We start from the raw sequence: 19,573 nt of genomic DNA on the forward strand, positions 1-19,573 counted from the left end.
AGAAACGTGACAAGCGCACATCTACCGTAGTAGGAGTCAAGGCTGGTTTATGCTTCCTTCAGAACATACTTCTGAAACTCCGGGAAATGCTCGAGGCAGTTTGGAAAAGTCACTATTGAGGTGAATGGGAAGTTTGATTTTGCTACTGTTTAAATAGCATTGTCTGGCGTTGAGTGGTATCTCATCTCATCTCATCTCATCTCATTATCTCTAGCCGCTTTATCCTGTTCTACAGGGTCGCAGGCAAGCTGGAGCCGAAAGGTGGGTTACACCCTGGACAAGTCGCCAGGTCATCACAGGGCTGACACATAGACACAGACAACCATTCACACTCACATTCACACCTACGGTCAATTTAGAGTCACCAGTTAACCTAACCTGCATGTCTTTGGACTGTGGGGGAAACCGGAGCACCCGGAGGAAACCCACGCGGACACGGGGAGAACATGCAAACTCCACACAGAAAGGCCCTCGCCGGCCACGGGGCTCGAACCCGGACCTTCTTGCTGTGAGGCGACAGCGCTAACCACTACACCACCGTGCCGCCCGTGTTGAGTGGTATATCAGATATATTCCATTCAGCTAGCGTGAGTCGAAGACGAGTTCAATATCATGCTAGATGAATGAAATATATCTGATATACCATGAAAAAAGGCAGTCAATATTATTATTATTATTATTATTATATACGGCGGCACGGTGGTGTAGTGGTTAGCGCTGTCGCCTCACAGCAAGAAGGTCCTGGGTTCGAGCCCCGGGGCCGGCGAGGGCCTTTCTGTGTGGAGTTTGCATGTTCTCCCCGTGTCCGCGTGGGTTTCCTCCGGGTGCTCCGGTTTCCCCCACAGTCCAAAGACATGCAGGTTAGGTTAACTGGTGACTCTAAATTGACCGTAGGTGTGAATGTGAGTGTGAATGGTTGTCTGTGTCTATGTGTCAGCCCTGTGATGACCTGGCGACTTGTCCAGGGTGTACCCCGCCTTTCGCCCATAGTCAGCTGGGATAGGCTCCAGCTTGTCTGCGACCCTGTAGAAGGATAAAGCGGCTAGAGATAATGAGATGAGATGAGATTATTATATACACACATTCCTTTTGGGTGTTCAACGCGTCTTTCTCTTTCAAAATCCTCTCAAAATCTTCCGTATTTAACGAAGCAAACCTGGCGGCCGTGTCTGTTAACAAATTGTCCCAGTCGCTCGCTAGCGTGGAAGTTTCACGTCTCTGACGTGTGACGTCATGTCTTGACAACCATGCAATGTCGTAAACCATATTCAACACTCATTCTCCATTGGCTAGAGTGACGTAATACACATAGGATACGCAATATGCTAACAATATTGCATGCTATCAAACCAAACCAAACCAAACGAATGAAACAAGGTAATGAGACCATCGATGATGGCGTAGCTCACTCCGGCCCCGTCTAGGCCAGAAGGAACAAGGTGCCTTGCTCAAGGGCACTTCAGCCATTCCTGCTGGTCCACGGAATCAAACCAGCAACCTTTTGGTCCCAAAGCTGCTTCTCTAACCGTTAGGCGGAAATTTAACGTCTCTGACGTGTGACATCATGTTGTCTTGACAGCCATGCAATATCGTAAACCATATTCAACGCTCATTCTCCATTGGGTAGAGTGATGTAATAGACGTAGGATAAGCGATATGCTAACAATATTGCATGCTATCAAACCAAATGAATGAAACCTGCTAGAAGGGAATAGAACACATTTTTATTCCATCGAAAAAGTGTCCTGTATGTGTAACAATTCAAAATATTTCATTTCAAGGGAGCTGGTCCAAGGTGCATTGTTGCGATGTTTATTCTCTTTTTAAATAAAGCAGCTGTGAGAGGATTCTATAACAGGAGCTCTGACAGTATCCTCGGCTAGAACGTAAACGATAGGTTTATATTATTACCGTGTCTCATTCACAGGGATTGTCTGGCAGAGGCGCGACATAATCTAAGGCTAATAATGAACTGATTTTATGTTATGTAACAAAGGAAAACGCAAGTATTGAGATGGTGAAGCTTTCTTTAAGGAGACGTTTATACTCGTATAACATTTATAAAAGGAGTCTTCAATGTCAGCGCTTTGTATCGTCAGTACGTTTTCCACCATGGGAAAATCCTCAGGATAGTGGAGTTTGCGGTTTAGCCTAGGTCACAACCAGATGTACGATTTTTTGGCCGTGCGATTTTTGGCGTTTCCCAAATCGCTGCGTTTTTTTGTTCGTGGAGAAAGACGCACGTTGGCCGTAAGTTTGTCTTGCAACCTGAAAAAAACGTAAGCGCTCGTAGAGTTTGTTTGACATGACAAAGAACCTCTGTGGCCGGTCTGCAGCCAGTCTACGGCTCGAAAATCAGCACGTCACGCGCGTGCGTTTCTTGCGTTTTTTGCACGTAGACCGGCCGTAGGAGCACGTACGGCCGGTTGTGACCTAGGCTTTTCTTGGGAACATAAGTCACGTTTTTGTTTTGTTCTTTTTGGAAAGAGAATCGAAAGGCTGATGAAAGGACAACTGTTGAGTGATAAGAGGAACTAACTTGTTTTGAGAATGTACTACGAAATTATAATTAGTATAAATACCCAGGTGATTATAGGAAATCGCGCGTGCTGATTGGTTGAGAAATTCGGACTATTTCTCGATTATCACTTCGAGCGACTCGGCAAAATGGCGGCCGATCGCTGTGTCAGCATAAGTGAGGAAGAATTACAAATTATGAAAGAAAATTCTGTTCCGAAAAGCACTAAAGATGCTACGACGTTTGGTCGAAAACTATTCAAAAGTAAGGTGGGATTGTGATTTATTTTATCGATTTCTGCGCACATTACATTTGCATGCCACTTTTGAAGTTTGAAATAAATGTTTTTTTTAATATGATTTTTTTGTTTAAATAATTACCTGTGTATGTACACTAAAACAATTATTAATAGGGAAGTCATGGCCTAAAGGTTAGAGAAGCAGCTTTGGGACCAAAAGGTCACCGGATCGATTCCCTGGACTAGCAGGAATAACTGAATGGTCCTTGAGCAAGGCACCGAACCCCCAGCTGTTCCCCAGGCCGCTCTGGATACGTTGTACGTCGCTCCAGATAAGAGCGTCTGCTAAATAACTGCAATGTAATGCTAAACGGTCAGAAGCGTGATGTGACATGACGTTAATTAAAAAGTGAACCAATTTAATTATGCGGCTATCGGAAAATAACCCTGTTTCACTTTGGGCTGTAACACCCCACTTCAACATGGATTATTTTCCCATAACAGGACAGCCCATTGTGTATTATTTCTGACGTAAGGGTTTTATTAAGTCAATGAATTATTAAACTTAATATTCTTAAGATATTCTTAACTTAATGTGATGTTCTCGGTATTCATTGGAGAGTAATTGGAGCTTACGTCACTAAATTTTTAAAATAGCTTGCCATGACTGTGATTCTGTATGAGATCGTCTATTTCTCAGACACATTAAAAACTGTCCACTCACCATTCTGAGACACCATTTTGATTGAATTGACAACAGAATGTCTTTCACTTAATACTTCTTTCTGTTTACTGCCCCGCCCCCACCTTTTGACGGACAGCCTGAAAATAATTAAGAACCTCCTACTGCGTTGAAAACAATGAACATTACAGGCTTTCAGAAGTTTCTTTTTGAGACGGTTCCCAGAAGCACTTCTGATGAAGCATAAACCAGACTGCTATGATCTTGAAAGTTCATCCAAGGGATTTACTCAGTTCTTGCATCAGGACTAATGATGCTCCTATGATGATTGGTAAAAAGTCTTGTTAGAGGTAACGTGCACCACATCAGATAAACCTGGCTTCAACCATGTGACATGCAAATGGCCTGCCCCACTATTGGCCACGCCTCTACTCCTCACTGATGCCATGCTCCCATGCCACTTTGGCCTGCTCTTCCTTGTTGGTGAGCAGTGGTTGGGAGATCTTGCGTGGCATTGGTCTCGGCACAGGTCTCAAATCCTCCTCTGGGATGCAGCCTTCTCTCAGGTATGGTTTGGGGGGAAGAGCTGGAGGTGGTTCATGCTGATGGAGGTGGTAATGGCCACCATGACCAGCGTGGATATGGTGGTGCCCGTCTGGAGGCAGCAATGGCATGACGCCCACAGGTGCCGAGTGGCTACGGCAGGGGGCTGGCTTTAGGCTATCCAGGACATCAGGCTCAGAAACGCTGTAGCGGACGGTGCTGGGTGTCTCTGCCTCGTCTGTGTCTGTGGTCCACGTCTGGCAGCTGGGCGTCGAGTCCAGCGCCGGAGCATCTGATGAGGAAGGGCAGAAGTTGCTCTCGCTTAGGGATGAGACGCCACTGCTGGCACTGCCCGACAGTGTGGAGTTACTGCCATCAAGAGCCGATTGAGGACTTGTGGGTGAGGCGGGTATGGGATGAAGAGGTGACTGGAGCCAGGGAGGAAGAGAATGGCATTAATATGAACACAAGCCCTGGGTAAAATTCCATTTTGTAATATTACTGATACAATAAATAATATAGTATAGAAATTAAATCCATCAAACCAATGGTGCATGTAGTAGGCATATCAGACGCACACTGGCCGTGCTGTGAAAATTGTCCATGCAGACGCTCATCTAAGTTTCCAAACCTGTCATTGCTTAAGTCTTGAATATTTTCTATCGCGGATACTATCTTATAATCTCTGCTTTCCAAAGAAATGTATCTCGTTAAGATCTGTTCAGGACTTTGGGAGGAACAGCAGGTTGAAGTTGGTATAACAGAGTAAAACTCTGCTCGCGTGACGTCAGGAAACTGCCAGTGCTTTTTGAGTCATGGGAAAGCGCTCAGGCTCTCTCTCTCTCTCTCTTCTGATCGGTTTCCGACTGGATGACTCGTGACTATCAAACAGATAACTTTTATAGGGATGTTCTCTCGCTCTCACTGTTTCTGATGAAGTATTCAGCAAAATGTTCCGTCAGCTAGTTTTGATGTTATGATTCACGGGAGACTTTGAACTGAGTTTTCATAGCTTTACCTACTTATTTTTTCAAATCAAACTGATTCATGTAAATAAACAACTATTTTAGAATATAACTGTAGCTGTTTTGATGAAAAAATATTGAGATCTTAGTGGTCGGAATGAGATTTTTTAAAAACCGGAAGTCAGAAACGCGAGTGTCAAGTTCAGTTCAATTAATGTGAATTGTTTATTGGACGTGGCTCATACAGTTTTTTCGAGATTCGCCTTGAAAGCTGTGAATATACACTACCGTTCAAAAGTTTGGGGTCACCCAGACAATTTTGTGTTTTCCATGAAAAGTCACACTTTTATTTACCACCACAAGTTGTAAAATGAATAGAAAATATAGTCAAGACATTTTTCTGGCCATTTTGAGCATTTAATCGACCCCACAAATGTGATGCTCCAGAAACTCAATCTGCTCAAAGGAAGGTCAGTTTTATAGCTTCTCTAAAGAGCTCAACTGTTTTCAGCTGTGCTAACATGATTGTACAAGGGTTTTCTAATCATCCATTAGCCTTCTGAGGCAATGAGCAAACACATTGTACCATTAGAACACTGGAGTGAGAGTTGCTGGAAATGGGCCTCTATACACCTATGGAGATATTGCACCAAAAACCAGACATTTGCAGCTAGAATAGTCATTTACCACATTAGCAATGTATAGAGTGGATTTCTGATTAGTTTAAAGTGATCTTCATTGAAAAGAACAGTGCTTTTCTTTCAAAAATAAGGACATTTCAAAGTGACCTCAAACTTTTGAACGGTAGTGTAAATCGAAATAAAAATCATTTATATTCTTTAATATAAACATTAGTCGGCCCTACTTTTGAGAAATATAAAGGCCTACAGAACACAAAGAGGGTATTAGAAATATTTTATTACTTTTTTGTTGAGTATACCAATTTAACGTTTTTACCTACTGAGCATAATTAACACTAATTAAATGCTAATTTGCATAATTTGTTTTGACTAATCTTTCAAACTTTGTATTCAGGATACAACCATCTATTTGCCTGCCAATTTCCATGGAAATATCTTGAAAAATAAAAAAGTTATTCAGAAAAACATTTGATCTCATTCGTTCATGAGGCCCATTTTGGACCATGTGATCCGAATACATAATATAACGTCGGTTTTGTAAAATTAAGCCGTTTTTTTCAATCTTTGATTTGTAATATCTCAAGAATGGATAAACATATTTTAATTCCGTAACAAGTATGTTGTTCTGCATTCAATGAGAACCGTTTCAAGCAATTTGGACGGAATTTGAATTTTCACCTGATATGCCGACATGTAGAATGGTCTTGGAAATCCGGCTAAGGACATGAACTTGATCTTGAATGACTGATCTTGGCATTACTACCACCCGAGTTAATTAATACCCATGTGATTTTTTTTATTACCCTTTGCCTTTACAAACATTTCTATGTTCTGAATCACTTGTACCCAAGATCTAAAACAGTTTTCTCTAATACACCTCGCAAATGTCATGCCCTATGCCTGCTCTAATTAAATGGCAGAGAAATGGCAAAGATCTCAGGATTTACATCTCCTACTTTTTAACCCGTCTCTCTGAGCTCTCATTAGTCCCATATTTATTGACTGTACCACTAATGAGGAAAGACCCTGGCAAATCAGTGTCGAGGCAGAGCCAAAAGTAAGCCAACCAATGTAAAAGAAAAGAAGACATTGAACCACCAAATGCACAAATCTACAGGCACTTTTACAAATCTACAAATGACATCCAAGTCAGGATTTTGGAAGTCTACCGTAAATGTAGGATGCTTTAACTCACCACTTGTGTGCATAATACGGACTAGAAATTTCGTCAAAGATACCTTTCTTAAGGAGCGTGCAGGGAGAGCTGGGGGGAGCTCACCAATCTGCTGCTGGAAAGCATCAAAGTGCATCGAGAAGTGCCCTAAAGGGAAGGACACCACAGGATAGAAAACAGGTTGGAGAAAACAGGTTGGAGAAGTAGAGAAGATTCGTTCGAAACATATTTAACATTCAGAAAAGGCATGGAAGGGAGATGGTGTGCCATATGTGGGGGGAAATCGAAAAGGATGAATGCTTGAGGGTTTCCTTTCTGATGTACGAGTGTGATGGCTCCAACCATGGCACACAACGGCTCTAATTTAATACAAACCTATAATACAAAATTATGCAAGCTGATTTACTAACAGGGGATGTACGGAGAAATAAGAACTCTTTCCAACAGCAAGATAGCTTAGCATAAGATAGACTTGTTGGATTTACTGAATGTGCCGTTTGTGGTGTTTCTACTGAACGGTGGAAAATACATGGCAGTGCCAATGCAAATCAATTACTTTTGCATCAGCAATGAGATTTACTGCACCTGAAAGTCATTTCGGGAACGCTGATTGCATTGGAGCCCATTTCTGCCAGTCAACCACATAATAAAGCCACTGATTAAGCCTCTGACATTTGCATGTCTGATGCAAACAGCTTTTAAATAGCTTTTGAGAAAGGTTTTCATTCATATACTGTACCTCAGGAACGCAATACACATTAATGATCACACTGCTTTACGGAAAGCTCATCTCATCCATCCGTCCATTATCTCTAGCCACTTTATCCTGTTCTACAGGGTCGCAGGCAAGCTGACTATGGGCGAGAGGCGGGGTACACCCTGGACAAGTCGCCAGATCATCGCAAGGCTGACACATAGAGACAAACAACCTTTCACACACCCTCGTATTCACACCTACGGCCAATTTAGAGTCACCAGTTAACCTAACCTGCATGTCTTTGGACTGTGGGGGAAACCGGAGCACCCGGAGGAAACCCACGCGGACACGGGGAGAACATGCAAACTCCGCACAGAAAGGCCCTCGTCGGCCGCTGGGCTCGAACCCAGGACCTTCTTGCTGTGAGGCGACAGTGCTAACCACTACACCACCGTGCCGCCTGCTTGAAATTCATTTTCACTTTTTTTTTGTATAACTCTGGGCTCTCTTACCAGGAGGAAAATTGCGAGGGGGCACCGGTGGAGCCATCACACTCCCAACATGGGTCGACAGGAAAGGAAGCGCGTCTCTTGTGCCACTGTCCAGGCTCCAGCTGCTTGGAGCAGTCAACACTAAAGAAGAAATGAGTAACTTAAAATGGGATTATAACTCAAAGCATTCTGGGAATGTTTGAAGAGTTCAAGGGCAAAAGCAGACACATCTATTTTTCTTGTTTTCTGTGAATATATGCTATTTTGTCTAATTTTCCTGATAGAACTGGCCATTTCATATCGGTGCAATCTGAACTGACATCCAATAAGTTGGATTTACTGAATGTGCCGTTTGTGGTGTTTCTACTGAACGGTGGAAAATACATGGCAGTGCCAATGCAAATCAATTAATTTTGCAATAGCAATTTAATTGGAAGAACTGTCATGATCTGAAAAATCAAACTTTATTCAAACAAAACTACAAAAGAACTTTTTGAAATTGATTGTTTCTGCACCACTACGGGCGTGTGTGTTTGTTTGTTTGTGAGCAAGTTGGCACTTGTCATGTTTGGCACCTGAACTCTTCATTACCTCGCCCGCAACTGAGTCAGTGGGGCGAGGTATTGTAATCAGTCCGGTTTGTTTGTTTATCTGTCTGTTAACAATCTAGCGTCTAGACGGTTGCACTGATTGACTTCAAATTTTCAGGGTAGCTGGGCAATGGTCCGTAGATTACCTGATTAAATTTTGGGGGTAATCGGGTCAAGGTCACCAGAAAGGTCAACCTTTCGGTCAAAATAACGTTTTCCATTATAACTCAAAAACGGTTGCCAATAGACAGATGTTTACTAGTATGAGCATATAGGAACTCCCATATGGCCTTTCATTTGGCACCATGATCTTTGACCTTGAAAGGTCAAACTCAAGGTCACGGATTTTCAGAGAGCTGTAACTTGAAAACGGCTGATACAGTTGTGCTCATAAGTTTACATACCCTGGCAGAATTTTTGCTTTCTTGGCCTTTTTTCAGAGAATATGAATGATAACACAAAAACTTTTTTCCCCACTCATGGTTAGTGGTTGGGTGAAGCCATTTATTGATAAACAACTGTGTTTTCTATTTTTAAATCATAATGACAACAAAAAACATCCAAATGACCCTGATCAAAAGTTTACATACCCCAGTTCTTAATACCGTGTATTGCCCCCTCTAACATCAATGACAGCCTGAAGTCTTTTGTGGTAGTTGTGGATGAGGCTCTTTATTTTCTCAGATGGTAAAGCTGCCCATTCTTCTTGGCAAAAAGCCTCCAGTTCCTGTAAATTCCTAGGCTGTCTTGCATGAACTGCGTGCTTGAGAGCTCCCCAGAGTGGCTCAATGATATTGAGGTCAGGAGACTGAGATGGTCACTACAGAACCTTCACTTTGTTCTGCTGTAGCCAATGACAGGTCGACTTGGCCTTGTGTTTTGGATCGTTGTCATGTTGGAACGTCCAAGTACATCCCATGCGCAGCTTCCGGGCTGATGAGTGCAAATTTGCCTCACCATGTTACCTTTAGTAGCCATTCAAACCCATTTGTGTCAACTTCTGTGCATGTTATCAGGCCAAAATCACCAGGGTATGTGAACTTTTGATCAGGGTCATTTGGGTAGTTTCTGTTGTCATTATGATTTAAAAAGAGAAAACACAGTCGTTTGACAATAAATGGTTTCACCCAACCACTAAGCATGAGTGGAAAAGATGCTTTTGTGTTATCATTCATATTCTCTGAAAAATGGTCAAAGAATCATAGATTCTGCCAGGGTATGTAAACTTATGGACACAACTGTATTTACCATGATCAGCTTATAAGAAGTGCCAAATGGGCTTTCATTTGGCACCATGATCTTTGCCCTTGAATGACTTTGAAATGTCAAACTCAAGGTCATGGATTTTCATAGGACTATAACCTGTCAGCTGATGATTGAGAAATATTACCATTATCAACATAGAGGTATAAAATAAGTGCTGCCGGGCGAGGTTTGTTTTGCCTGGCAACACTTGTTATTGTGGTTATTTTGTACGCCCTCTGAACTCGTGAATTATTCACCAAGAATTATTGCATAAATAATGTCAGAAAGTAGAAGGGTGGAATTATATTTAATTGAGCTTTAATGGGAGGCAATGGTCGAATGGTGGAACAGAAGAAGCCTTTTGGATGAGAGGTGAAACATCTTCAAGAATTTCAAGCAAGTCCAGTTGCTTTTTTTTTTTTTAGCACCTATGGTTTACTATGACCTGGATGACTGAGAACCTTCACAGACAAATGGGAGGTGATGATTAGTTAAGCCAGTACATACTATGTACAGTATATTATGATCTGCAGTCATGGGAAAAAGAAAGTCCACTGACTACATCTTGAAGTCTGTTTTTTTTTTTTTGCACCTGAGGTTATTTGTTGAGTGTGAAATGTGCCACAATAAGGCATAATAACTGGGCAAATCCATAATCATAAATGAAATATAAATCAAAGAATTGGGCAAGATAAGAAAAAAAACCTTCCACATACTTCATTCAACATGCCACACTTTATAAAAAAAAAAAAAGTCAGATTGATCAACTTTATTTTTATGTACCACTGACAATTTTGATACTCAACCGCCTTTAACTTTGATTACAGCACACATTCACCGTGGCACTGTTTCAACAACCTTATGCAACATCACAACACGGATTTACATCCAGAGCTGCGTTCATTTTTCACCGAGATCATGTCTTCATGATGGGAGAGTCCAACCACTGTAAAGTTTTCTGAGCCAAAAGGTTGCTGAGCCTCGACCTGACCAATTGAAGCAACCCCAGATCAGAAAAATGCATCTAGGGGTTTGTACACTGGCCACTATCCATGACCCATGCATCACTTCATGCTCTTCCCTTCTTACCCTGAAGCACCAATCACTCAGGAATAGAGTAAACCTGGACTCTTCAGACCACATGACCTTCTTCCATTGCTCCAGAATCCAATCTTTATGCTCCCTCGCAAACTGAAGCCTTTTCTTGCGATTATTCTTACTAACAAGTAGTTTTCTTATGGCCAGACAGCTGTTTCGTCCCAATACTATGAGTTCATCATATTGTGAGTGTGGAAATGCTCTCACTTTCACTATTGACGATTTCACTACTGTTGATTTTTTTATGATTTGACTCGACCAAGTCTTTAAGTGATCTCTGATCATGGTCAGTCAAGATTTTTTTCCCAACCAGATTTCTTCGCAAAGTCAACAGTTTTCCATAATCCTTCCAGATTTTAGTAAGTTCTTAACCCGATTCCAGTCATTTCAGCAATCTCCTTCGTTTTTTTCCTTTGCTTGACGCAGGCCAATAATTTGACTCTTCTGAAACACAGTAACATCTTTTCCAAGACCACAGGATACGTCTTCCAACATGGTTGTTGAAGAAATAAATGAGAAACTACTCACTGCATCAGTTAGGGTTAAAAGAAATGCTGCGAGCTGAAACTTATTACCGCAGTAATTATCCGATCAAAGGCTCTTAAATATTTTCCTATTCAAATATTTAAATCCAAATGGAGATCTTTTTGGCACGTTTAGTGTGTTTGTATTATATATAATATAATAATACACACAGCACAGCGGTTTCATTCATATATATATATATATATATATATATATATATATATATATATATATATATATATATACACACACACACACAGTGGTGCTTGAAAGTTTGTGAACCCTTTAGAATTCTCGATATTTCTGCATAAACATGACCTAAAACATCATCAGATTTTCACACAAGTCCTAAAAGTAAATAAAGAGAACCCAGTTAAACAAATGAGACAAAAATATTATACTTGGTCATTTATTTATTGAGGAAAATGATCCAATATTACATACCTGTGAGTGGCAAAAGTATGTGAACCTTTGCTTTCAGTATCTGGTGTGACCCCCTTGTGCAGCAACAACTGCAACTAAACGTTTGCGGTAACTGTTGCTCAGTCCTGCACACCGGCTTGGAGGAATTTTAGCCCATTCCTCTGTACAGAACAGCTTCAACTCTGGGATGTTGGTGGGTTTCCTCACATGAACTGCTCGCTTCAGGTCCTTCCACAACATTTCGATTGGATTAAGGTCAGGACTTTGACTTGGCCATTCCAAAACATTCACTTTATTCTTCTTTAACCATTCTTTGGTAGGACGACTTGTGTGCTTAGGGTCGTTGTCTTGCTGCATGACCCACCTTCTCTTGAGATTCAGTTCATGGACAGATGTCCTGACACTGTCCTTTAGAATTCGCTCCTATAATTCAGAATTCATTGTTCCATCAATGATGGCAAGCCGTCCTGGCCCAGATGCAGCAAAACAGGCCCAAACCATGATACTACCACCACCATGTTTCACAGATGGGATAAGGTTCTTATGCTGGAATGCAGTGTTTTCCTTTCTCCAAACATAACGCTTAGAATTTAAACCAAAAAGTTCTATTTTGGTCTCATCTGTCCACAAAACATTTTTCCAATAGCCTTCTGTCTTGTCCACGTGATTTTTAGCAAACTGCAGATGAGCAGCAATGTTCTTTTTGGAGAGCAGTGGCTTTCTCCTTGTAACCCTGCCATGCACACCATTGTTGTTCAGTGTTCTCCTGATGGTGGACTCATGAACATTAACATTAGCCAATGTGAGAGAGGCCTTCAGTTGCTTAGAAGTTACCCTGGGGTCCTTTGTGACCTCGCCGACTATTACACGACTTGCTCTTGGAGTGATCTTTGTTGGTTGACCACTCCTGGGGAGGGTAACAATGGTCTTGAATTTCCTCCATTTGTACACAATCTGACTGTGGATTGGTGGAGTCCAAACTCTTTAGAGATGGTTTTGTAACCTTTTCCAGCCTGATGAGCATCAACAATGCTTTTTCTGAGGTCCTCAGAAATCTCCTTTGTTCGTGTCATGATACACTTCCACAAACATGTGTTGTGAAGATCAGACTTTGATAGATCCCTGTTCTTTAAATAAAACAGGGTGCCCACTCACACCTGATTGTCATCCCATTGATTGAAAACACCTGACTCTAATTTCACCTTCAAATTAACTGCTCATCCTAGAGGTTCACATACTTTTGCCACTCACAGATATGTAATATTGGATCATTTTCCTCAATAAATAAATGACCAAGTATAATATTTTTGTCTCATTTGTTTAACTGGGTTCTCTTTTTCTACTTTTAGGACTTGTGTGAAAATCTGATGATGTTTTAGGTCATATTTGTGCAGAAGTATAGAAAATTCTAAAGAGTTCACAAACTTTCATGCACCACTGTACATACACACACACTACCATTCAAAAGTTTGGGGTCACTTTGAAATATCCTTATTTTTGAAAGAAAAGCACTGTTCTTTTCAATGAAGATCGCTTTAAACTAATCAGAAATGCACTCTATACATTGCTAATGTGGTAAATGACTATTCTAGCTGCAAATGTCTGGTTTTTGGTGCAATATCTCCATAGGTGTATAGAGGCCCATTTCCAGCAACTCTCACTCCAGTGTTCTAATGGTACAATGTGTTTGCTCATTGCCTCAGAAGGCTAATGGATGATTAGAAAACCCTTGTACAATCATGTTAGCACAGCTGAAAACAGTTTAGCTCTTTAGAGAAGCTATAAAACTGACCTTCCTTTGAGCAGAATAAGTTTCTGGAGCATCACATTTGTGGGGTCGATTAAATGCTCAAAATGGCCAGAAAAAAATGTCTTGACTATGTTTTCTATTCATTTTTCAACTTATGGTGTAAATAAAAGTGTGACTTTTCATGGAAAACACAAAATTGTCTGGGTGACCCCAAACTTTTGAACAGTAGTGTATATATATATAACTTTTTAATGGTTTAAAAGTTATGGAGAAAAAAGACCTACCTTTTTCAGCCACAGAGAGATTGGGGTCGCTGAATGGCTTGCATGGACCGATCACCTGATGAAACAAGGCCCTCTGCAGGTTGGTTGGCTGGAGATAAAATTTGTATTCATATAGACTATAGACCATATACATATACAGTCAATGCTACAAGAATGTATATTGAAAAAGACATGCTAAGGCATGTTAATGAACTGCATGTGTAATTGATGGATTAAAGGTGACATATTGTACCACTTTTCCACAAGTTGAGACAGATCTTTGATGTCTGAAAGAAATGTCTGTGACATAATTTGGTCAAAATACGATAAGGATAAAGCACCAGAGCTCCCTTCTCACCCTGTCTAAACAGCCCTGTTCAAAACGCCTGATTTAAGTGCCTGTCCCATTAAATGATAAGGAGCCACAGCTCACTCAACCCCCTTTTCTGGCAGCCAATCAGGTAGCACTTTCTTCATGAATTATTAATTTGTTAAGGCAGTTCTCAAGCCATGAGTGGAGATACTCAGATGAGTCAAAAAGTCAAAGTCCTTCCCACGCCATGTGGCGGCGCCGATCTCCGTTTCCGTAGCCCTCGGCCTCTCGCCTATTACATAGCTAGGGTTACAGTGGGGGGCTAGTCCTCTGGTAACCGCAAGAGTTTGACTCCCCACGCGCATCTGTATTGCAGCGTGCCTTGCCAGACAGCAGTAGGTACCATTTTTACGATGGTCTTTGCCATGACCCGATTGTGAATAGAACTCGCAATCTCCCAATCGAGAGGCGGACATGCTAACTACTAGGCCAACTCACAGTATACTCAGATGAAGGGGAGGTATAATTCTCATGAGCTCCCCTTGTGACATAGAAAGAGGAGGCGAATCTGAACGGCTTGTTGAAGCTCAGATTTTCTGAAATAGGCAGAACAAAAGAAACTGACTGGGTGTCTTATTTCAGAGTTTGTGAGTTGGTAGGCTCCAGATACCAAAATGTATGTGCCCAAGAAATGAAAAAGTAAGTTTTTCATGATCTGATAACACAAGTTAACTAGCAGTCACTGAAAATATATTTTCAACTATCTATTTTAGTTGCACTGACAAAATATATATTATACAAAACTGCAAATATCATCAGATGAAATAATTAAGGGCTAACAGCAAACCCATGACCATAATGAGTAACAGAAGCAGAGACAGGACCAAAGACATATGTCAAAACAAATAAAAGTACATGGAAAATGAAGGAGAAATGCAAGGTTTGGCAACCCAAATGCACAACTGGCATTTGGGTTGCCTACCCAGCAGTCTTCCTGGGTAGGCAAATTGCTATTGTAGTGTAAACACGCCACACACACTGTTGCCCTCTTATATTACAAACTGATGTTGGGTTATCGTCCTGTAATTTATCCATCCCAGAACAGGTTGAGAAATTCGGTCATGTAGTACTGCACATGTCGATGTCTTGGGTTTTTCTCTTCACGTACGTACCTGTCCATTCTCACTGAGGTTGGGGTACATGGCGCTGCTGGGCCGATCTCGATGCGCTGGCAGGAGCATCAGCATCTCGCGGTTGTGCCTGTATCGATCGGGCAGTGATGGAGATCCGACTGCACAGAGAAAGAGAGGAGGATATTTCCGACCTGCTCACTGCTTCGTCTTTATTCAAACATCTGGACTGCATGTCCACATTTAAAGTTCTACTCTAAAGTGTGTAGCTTTCAATTTTCTCTTTTCTCAAAATGCATTGCACAGTATTTATGGACAGTATACATACAGTAAAATGCTTTTCATTCATGCAATGTGCTGTGATTGTGGCAAATTCTGACACTTCCCAGCTTTTGTTCTTAGTTTTGACATACATTCCAAGATCTACGATAATCTACTGTTTTCTTCCTTGGTGTTAGTGGTGTCCAACGTTGTAGTCGCGTCACTAAACCTCGAATCCGAGTCCTGTCTCGAGTCCCCAGTGTTCAAGTCCGAATCAAGTCCAAGTCTTAAAAAAAAATTTCGAGTCGAGCCCACTGTTTATCTGAGTCGAGTCCGAGAACAAGACTCCAAGTGCACCATCTGACGGTGGCTGTTTTAGCGCTAGTAACATTAGTTTGTTCCTGAACATGACGTATGAACAGGTGAATGTGCATTCTCTTTGTCAGGAAGTCCAAAGTATTCTGTCAGAAATGGTTGGGAGACATACGTAAGTGCAGAAGGTTTGTTTATTAATACAAGTGAAGACAGGTAAATAATCCAGAACGGCAGGCAAAATCGGAAAACAGTGAAACAGGCGATAGGTCGAGCGAAGCACAAACAGGATATCGTAGACTCGGCAGAATCAAAGACGAGAAACAGGAAATCAGGGATCAGGAAACCAAACAAAGAAATAAGGCTCAGTAACGTGTCAGCAATGCAACTCAATACTTCGCAAAGTAAGTGTGTTTTCACAGTTTTTATATAGGCGCGCTGATTGCGCCTTAATCCTGTGCAGGCGCGAGTTGTTTACGGCGTGCGCGTGAGAGTCCGCTTAGCACGCGCGCGCTGTCCGAAACGTGCCTGAGAGTCTACCTGATGCACACGCCAAGGCGCGCAGGTGTGACACTCTTGCACGAAAGTGTAAGTACAAATATTAGTACAAATATTAATGTAGATATAAATAGCTTATGCCAAATTATGATGGCATGTTACAAAATATAAAGAAAAAATCCAAGTCCTCGTCTCCAATTTGCAAGTCCGAATGCAGTTAATGCACGAGTCCGAGTCCAAGCCCGAATCATCAGTGCTCAAGTCCAAGTCGAGTCACGAGTTCTTAAAATTAGGGCACGAGTCAGACTCGAGTCCGAGTCCTGGACTCGAGTACTACAAGCCTGGTGGTGTCCAGCTCACCTCGAATGCTACCAGGGCCTGAGTTGATCATCTGAGGAGGAGCAGAGTGAGTAGAGTTCAGGCTGGACGTCGAGGGACTGGGCTGGAGATTCAACAGTTTATTATTCAAAATATAATAAAATCCGGTCAAGTACATTCTGGTTCACTGTGAAGCACATGTGGACTGACCTGCATGCGGTAGAGCTCTTCAGGATGCTCCATGAGCACTCCGTCAGTGAGGATAAGCAGGTTCCCTGTCTCACTGGAGGAGAGGGAAGACGAGGAGTGACGCACGGCATGAGACAGAGACTGGCTGCAGAGAGCGAGATGGAGTGGAATGGTAGGGAAGTATGGCAGGATAGGAAAAAGGGTGGAGCAAAGAAGTGATGGGTTTGGAAACCAGGGTTTGGAGATGGCAACAGGTTGAACAGTGAGGAGGTTAGGCATTGTTATAAAAGACCAAAGAAATGCCAATGGATACAAGACGGTGAGTGGGAAAGAAAAAAATTTAATAGAATGACATGGTCAAAATATGGAGGAGAATATAGGAAGAACACAAAAATTGAAAATGGAAGGAGAGGAAAAAACAGAGTGGAGAGAAGAAGAGAGAAAGCGTAATGAGTGGACAGTGATCAATATCAGTGAGAGTGCATGAGTCATGAGGAATGCACTGGGAATGGTTTGTTCATGAGAAAATGATGGCTTGACTTATTTCTTTGTTCAAATCCGACATGACTGAACCTGGAACTTTTGTACATATACAGATTTCGCTTTTTTTCCACTCGACAGTGTGGCACAGCTTGGAGGAAAATTAGCCATATTCCTCCATGTTGGAGCTACATTTTATGGCCAAAAGTATGTGGGCACATCTTCATGACACCCACATGGGCTTGTGGAACTTCCTAATCCAAAGGCATGGTATTAATATGGAGTTGGTCCTTCATTTACTTCGGCATATCAGATGTTCGTTGGCCGTGCTGTGAAAATTGTCCATGCAGACGCTCATCTAAGTTTCCAAATCTGTCATTGTTTAACTCTTGAATATTTTCTATCATGAATAATATAATTAAAAAGCTTATAATTTCTGCTTTCCAAAGAAATGTATCTTGTTAAGATCTGTTCAGTACTTTGGGAGGAACGGCAGGTTGAAGTTGGTATAACAGAGTTCACTCTCTGCTTGCGGGATGTCGGGAAACCGCCGGTGCTTTTGAGTCATGGGAAAAGCGCTCAGGCTCTCTCTCTCTCTTCTGATCAGTTTCTGACTGGATTACTCGTGAATATCAATCAGATAACTTTTATAGGGATGTTCTCTCGCTCTCACTGGTTCTGTTGAAGTATTCAGCAAAATGTTCCGTCTGCTAGTTTTGATGTGATGATTCATGGGAGATTTTTGCAGTGAGTTTTCATAGCTTTACCTACTTATTTTGTCAAATCAAACTGATTTAATGTAAATAAATAACTACTTCAGAATATAACTGTCGTCGTTTTGATGAAAAATACTGAGATCTCAGTGATTGGAATGATATTTTAAAAAACTAGACGTCTGAAACGCGAGTTTGAATATAAATTTAAATAATTTGGAACTGGCTCACACAGTTTTTTTTTTGAGGTTAGCCTTGAAAGCTGTGAATATTAATTGAAATAAGAATCATTTATATTCTTTCATATAAACACTAATCGGCCCTACTTTTGAGAAATACAAAGGCCTACAGAGCACAAAGAGGGTATTAGAAATAATCTTTTATGACTTTTTTTTTTGAGTGTACTGATTTAATGTTTTTACCTAATTAGCATAATTAACACTAATGAAATGGTAATTTGCATAATTTTAAAAGTAATTTTTCAAACTTTGTATTCAGGATACAACCTGCCAATTTCCATGTAAATATCTCATCTCATCTCATTATCTCTAGCCACTTTATCCTGTCCTACAGGGTCGCAGGCAAGCTGGAGCCTATCCCAGCTGACTACGGGCGAAAGGCGGGGTACACCCTGGACAAGTTGCCAGGTCATCACAGGGCTGACACATAGACACAGACAACCATTCACACTCACATTCACACCTACGATCAATTTAGAGTCACCAGTTAACCTAACCTGCATGTCTTTGGACTGTGGGGGAAACCGGAGCACCCGGAGGAAACCCACGCGGACACGGGGAGAACATGCAAACTCCACACAGAAAGGCCCTCGCCGGCCACGGGGCTCGAACCCGGACCTTCTTGCTGTGAGGCGACAGCGCTAACCACTACACCACCGTGCCGCCCCTCATGTAAATATCTTGAAAAATAAAAAACTTATTAAGAAAAACATTTGATCTCATTCGTTAATGAGGCCCATTTTGGACCATGTGATCCGAATACACAATATTACATCAGTTTTCTAAAAATTAATCCATTTTGTCAATCTTCAATTTGTAATATCTCAAAAACCGATAAACGTTTTAATTCTGTAAAAAGTATGTTGTTTAGCAGTCAGTTCTGAATTCAGCGAGACCAGTTTCAAGCAATTTGGATTGAATTTGAATTTTCACCCGATATGCCTACCTTGCTGCTATAATAACGTCCACTCTTCTGGGAAGGCTTTCCACTAGATGTTGGAATGTTGCTTGAGGATTTGCTTGTTCAGCCGCGAAAGGCTGGGCACTGATGTCACGCGAGGAGGCCTGGCATGCAGTCAGCATTCCAATTCATCCCAAAGGTGTTCAGTTAAGGTCAGGGTTTCATGCAGGCCATTTGACTGCTTTCAATCCAACCTTGGCAAACGGTGCCTTTTGGGATCTTGGCAAAAAGTTTGGGGAAGGCCCATGTGTGGGAATCCTGGTCAGGCATCCACATACATTTGGCCATACAGTATTTCCACCACCAAGCAAGCCAT

General features: G+C 41.6%; 1 protein-coding gene across 1 annotated transcript in view; it reads right to left on the minus strand.

Moving 5' to 3' along the window:
* Positions 1 to 3,863: 3,863 nt before the first annotated feature.
* Positions 3,864 to 19,573, minus strand: part of dock3 (dedicator of cytokinesis 3) — a 542,206-nt gene continuing 526,496 nt past the window's right edge. Inside the window, exons 50-56 of the mRNA XM_060909764.1 lie at positions 16,886 to 17,009; positions 16,718 to 16,799; positions 15,329 to 15,447; positions 13,865 to 13,952; positions 7,971 to 8,090; positions 6,826 to 6,908; positions 3,864 to 4,409 (exon numbers count right to left, since the gene is read on the minus strand). Of these exons, the coding sequence (XP_060765747.1) occupies positions 3,867 to 4,409; positions 6,826 to 6,908; positions 7,971 to 8,090; positions 13,865 to 13,952; positions 15,329 to 15,447; positions 16,718 to 16,799; positions 16,886 to 17,009 (1,159 nt within the window). The 3' untranslated portion in view covers positions 3,864 to 3,866. The remainder of the gene's footprint in view (positions 4,410 to 6,825; positions 6,909 to 7,970; positions 8,091 to 13,864; positions 13,953 to 15,328; positions 15,448 to 16,717; positions 16,800 to 16,885; positions 17,010 to 19,573) is intronic.

The sequence above is a fragment of the Neoarius graeffei genome, chromosome 26 (assembly GCF_027579695.1).
Source record: "Neoarius graeffei isolate fNeoGra1 chromosome 26, fNeoGra1.pri, whole genome shotgun sequence".
Taxonomy (NCBI): domain Eukaryota; kingdom Metazoa; phylum Chordata; class Actinopteri; order Siluriformes; family Ariidae; genus Neoarius; species Neoarius graeffei.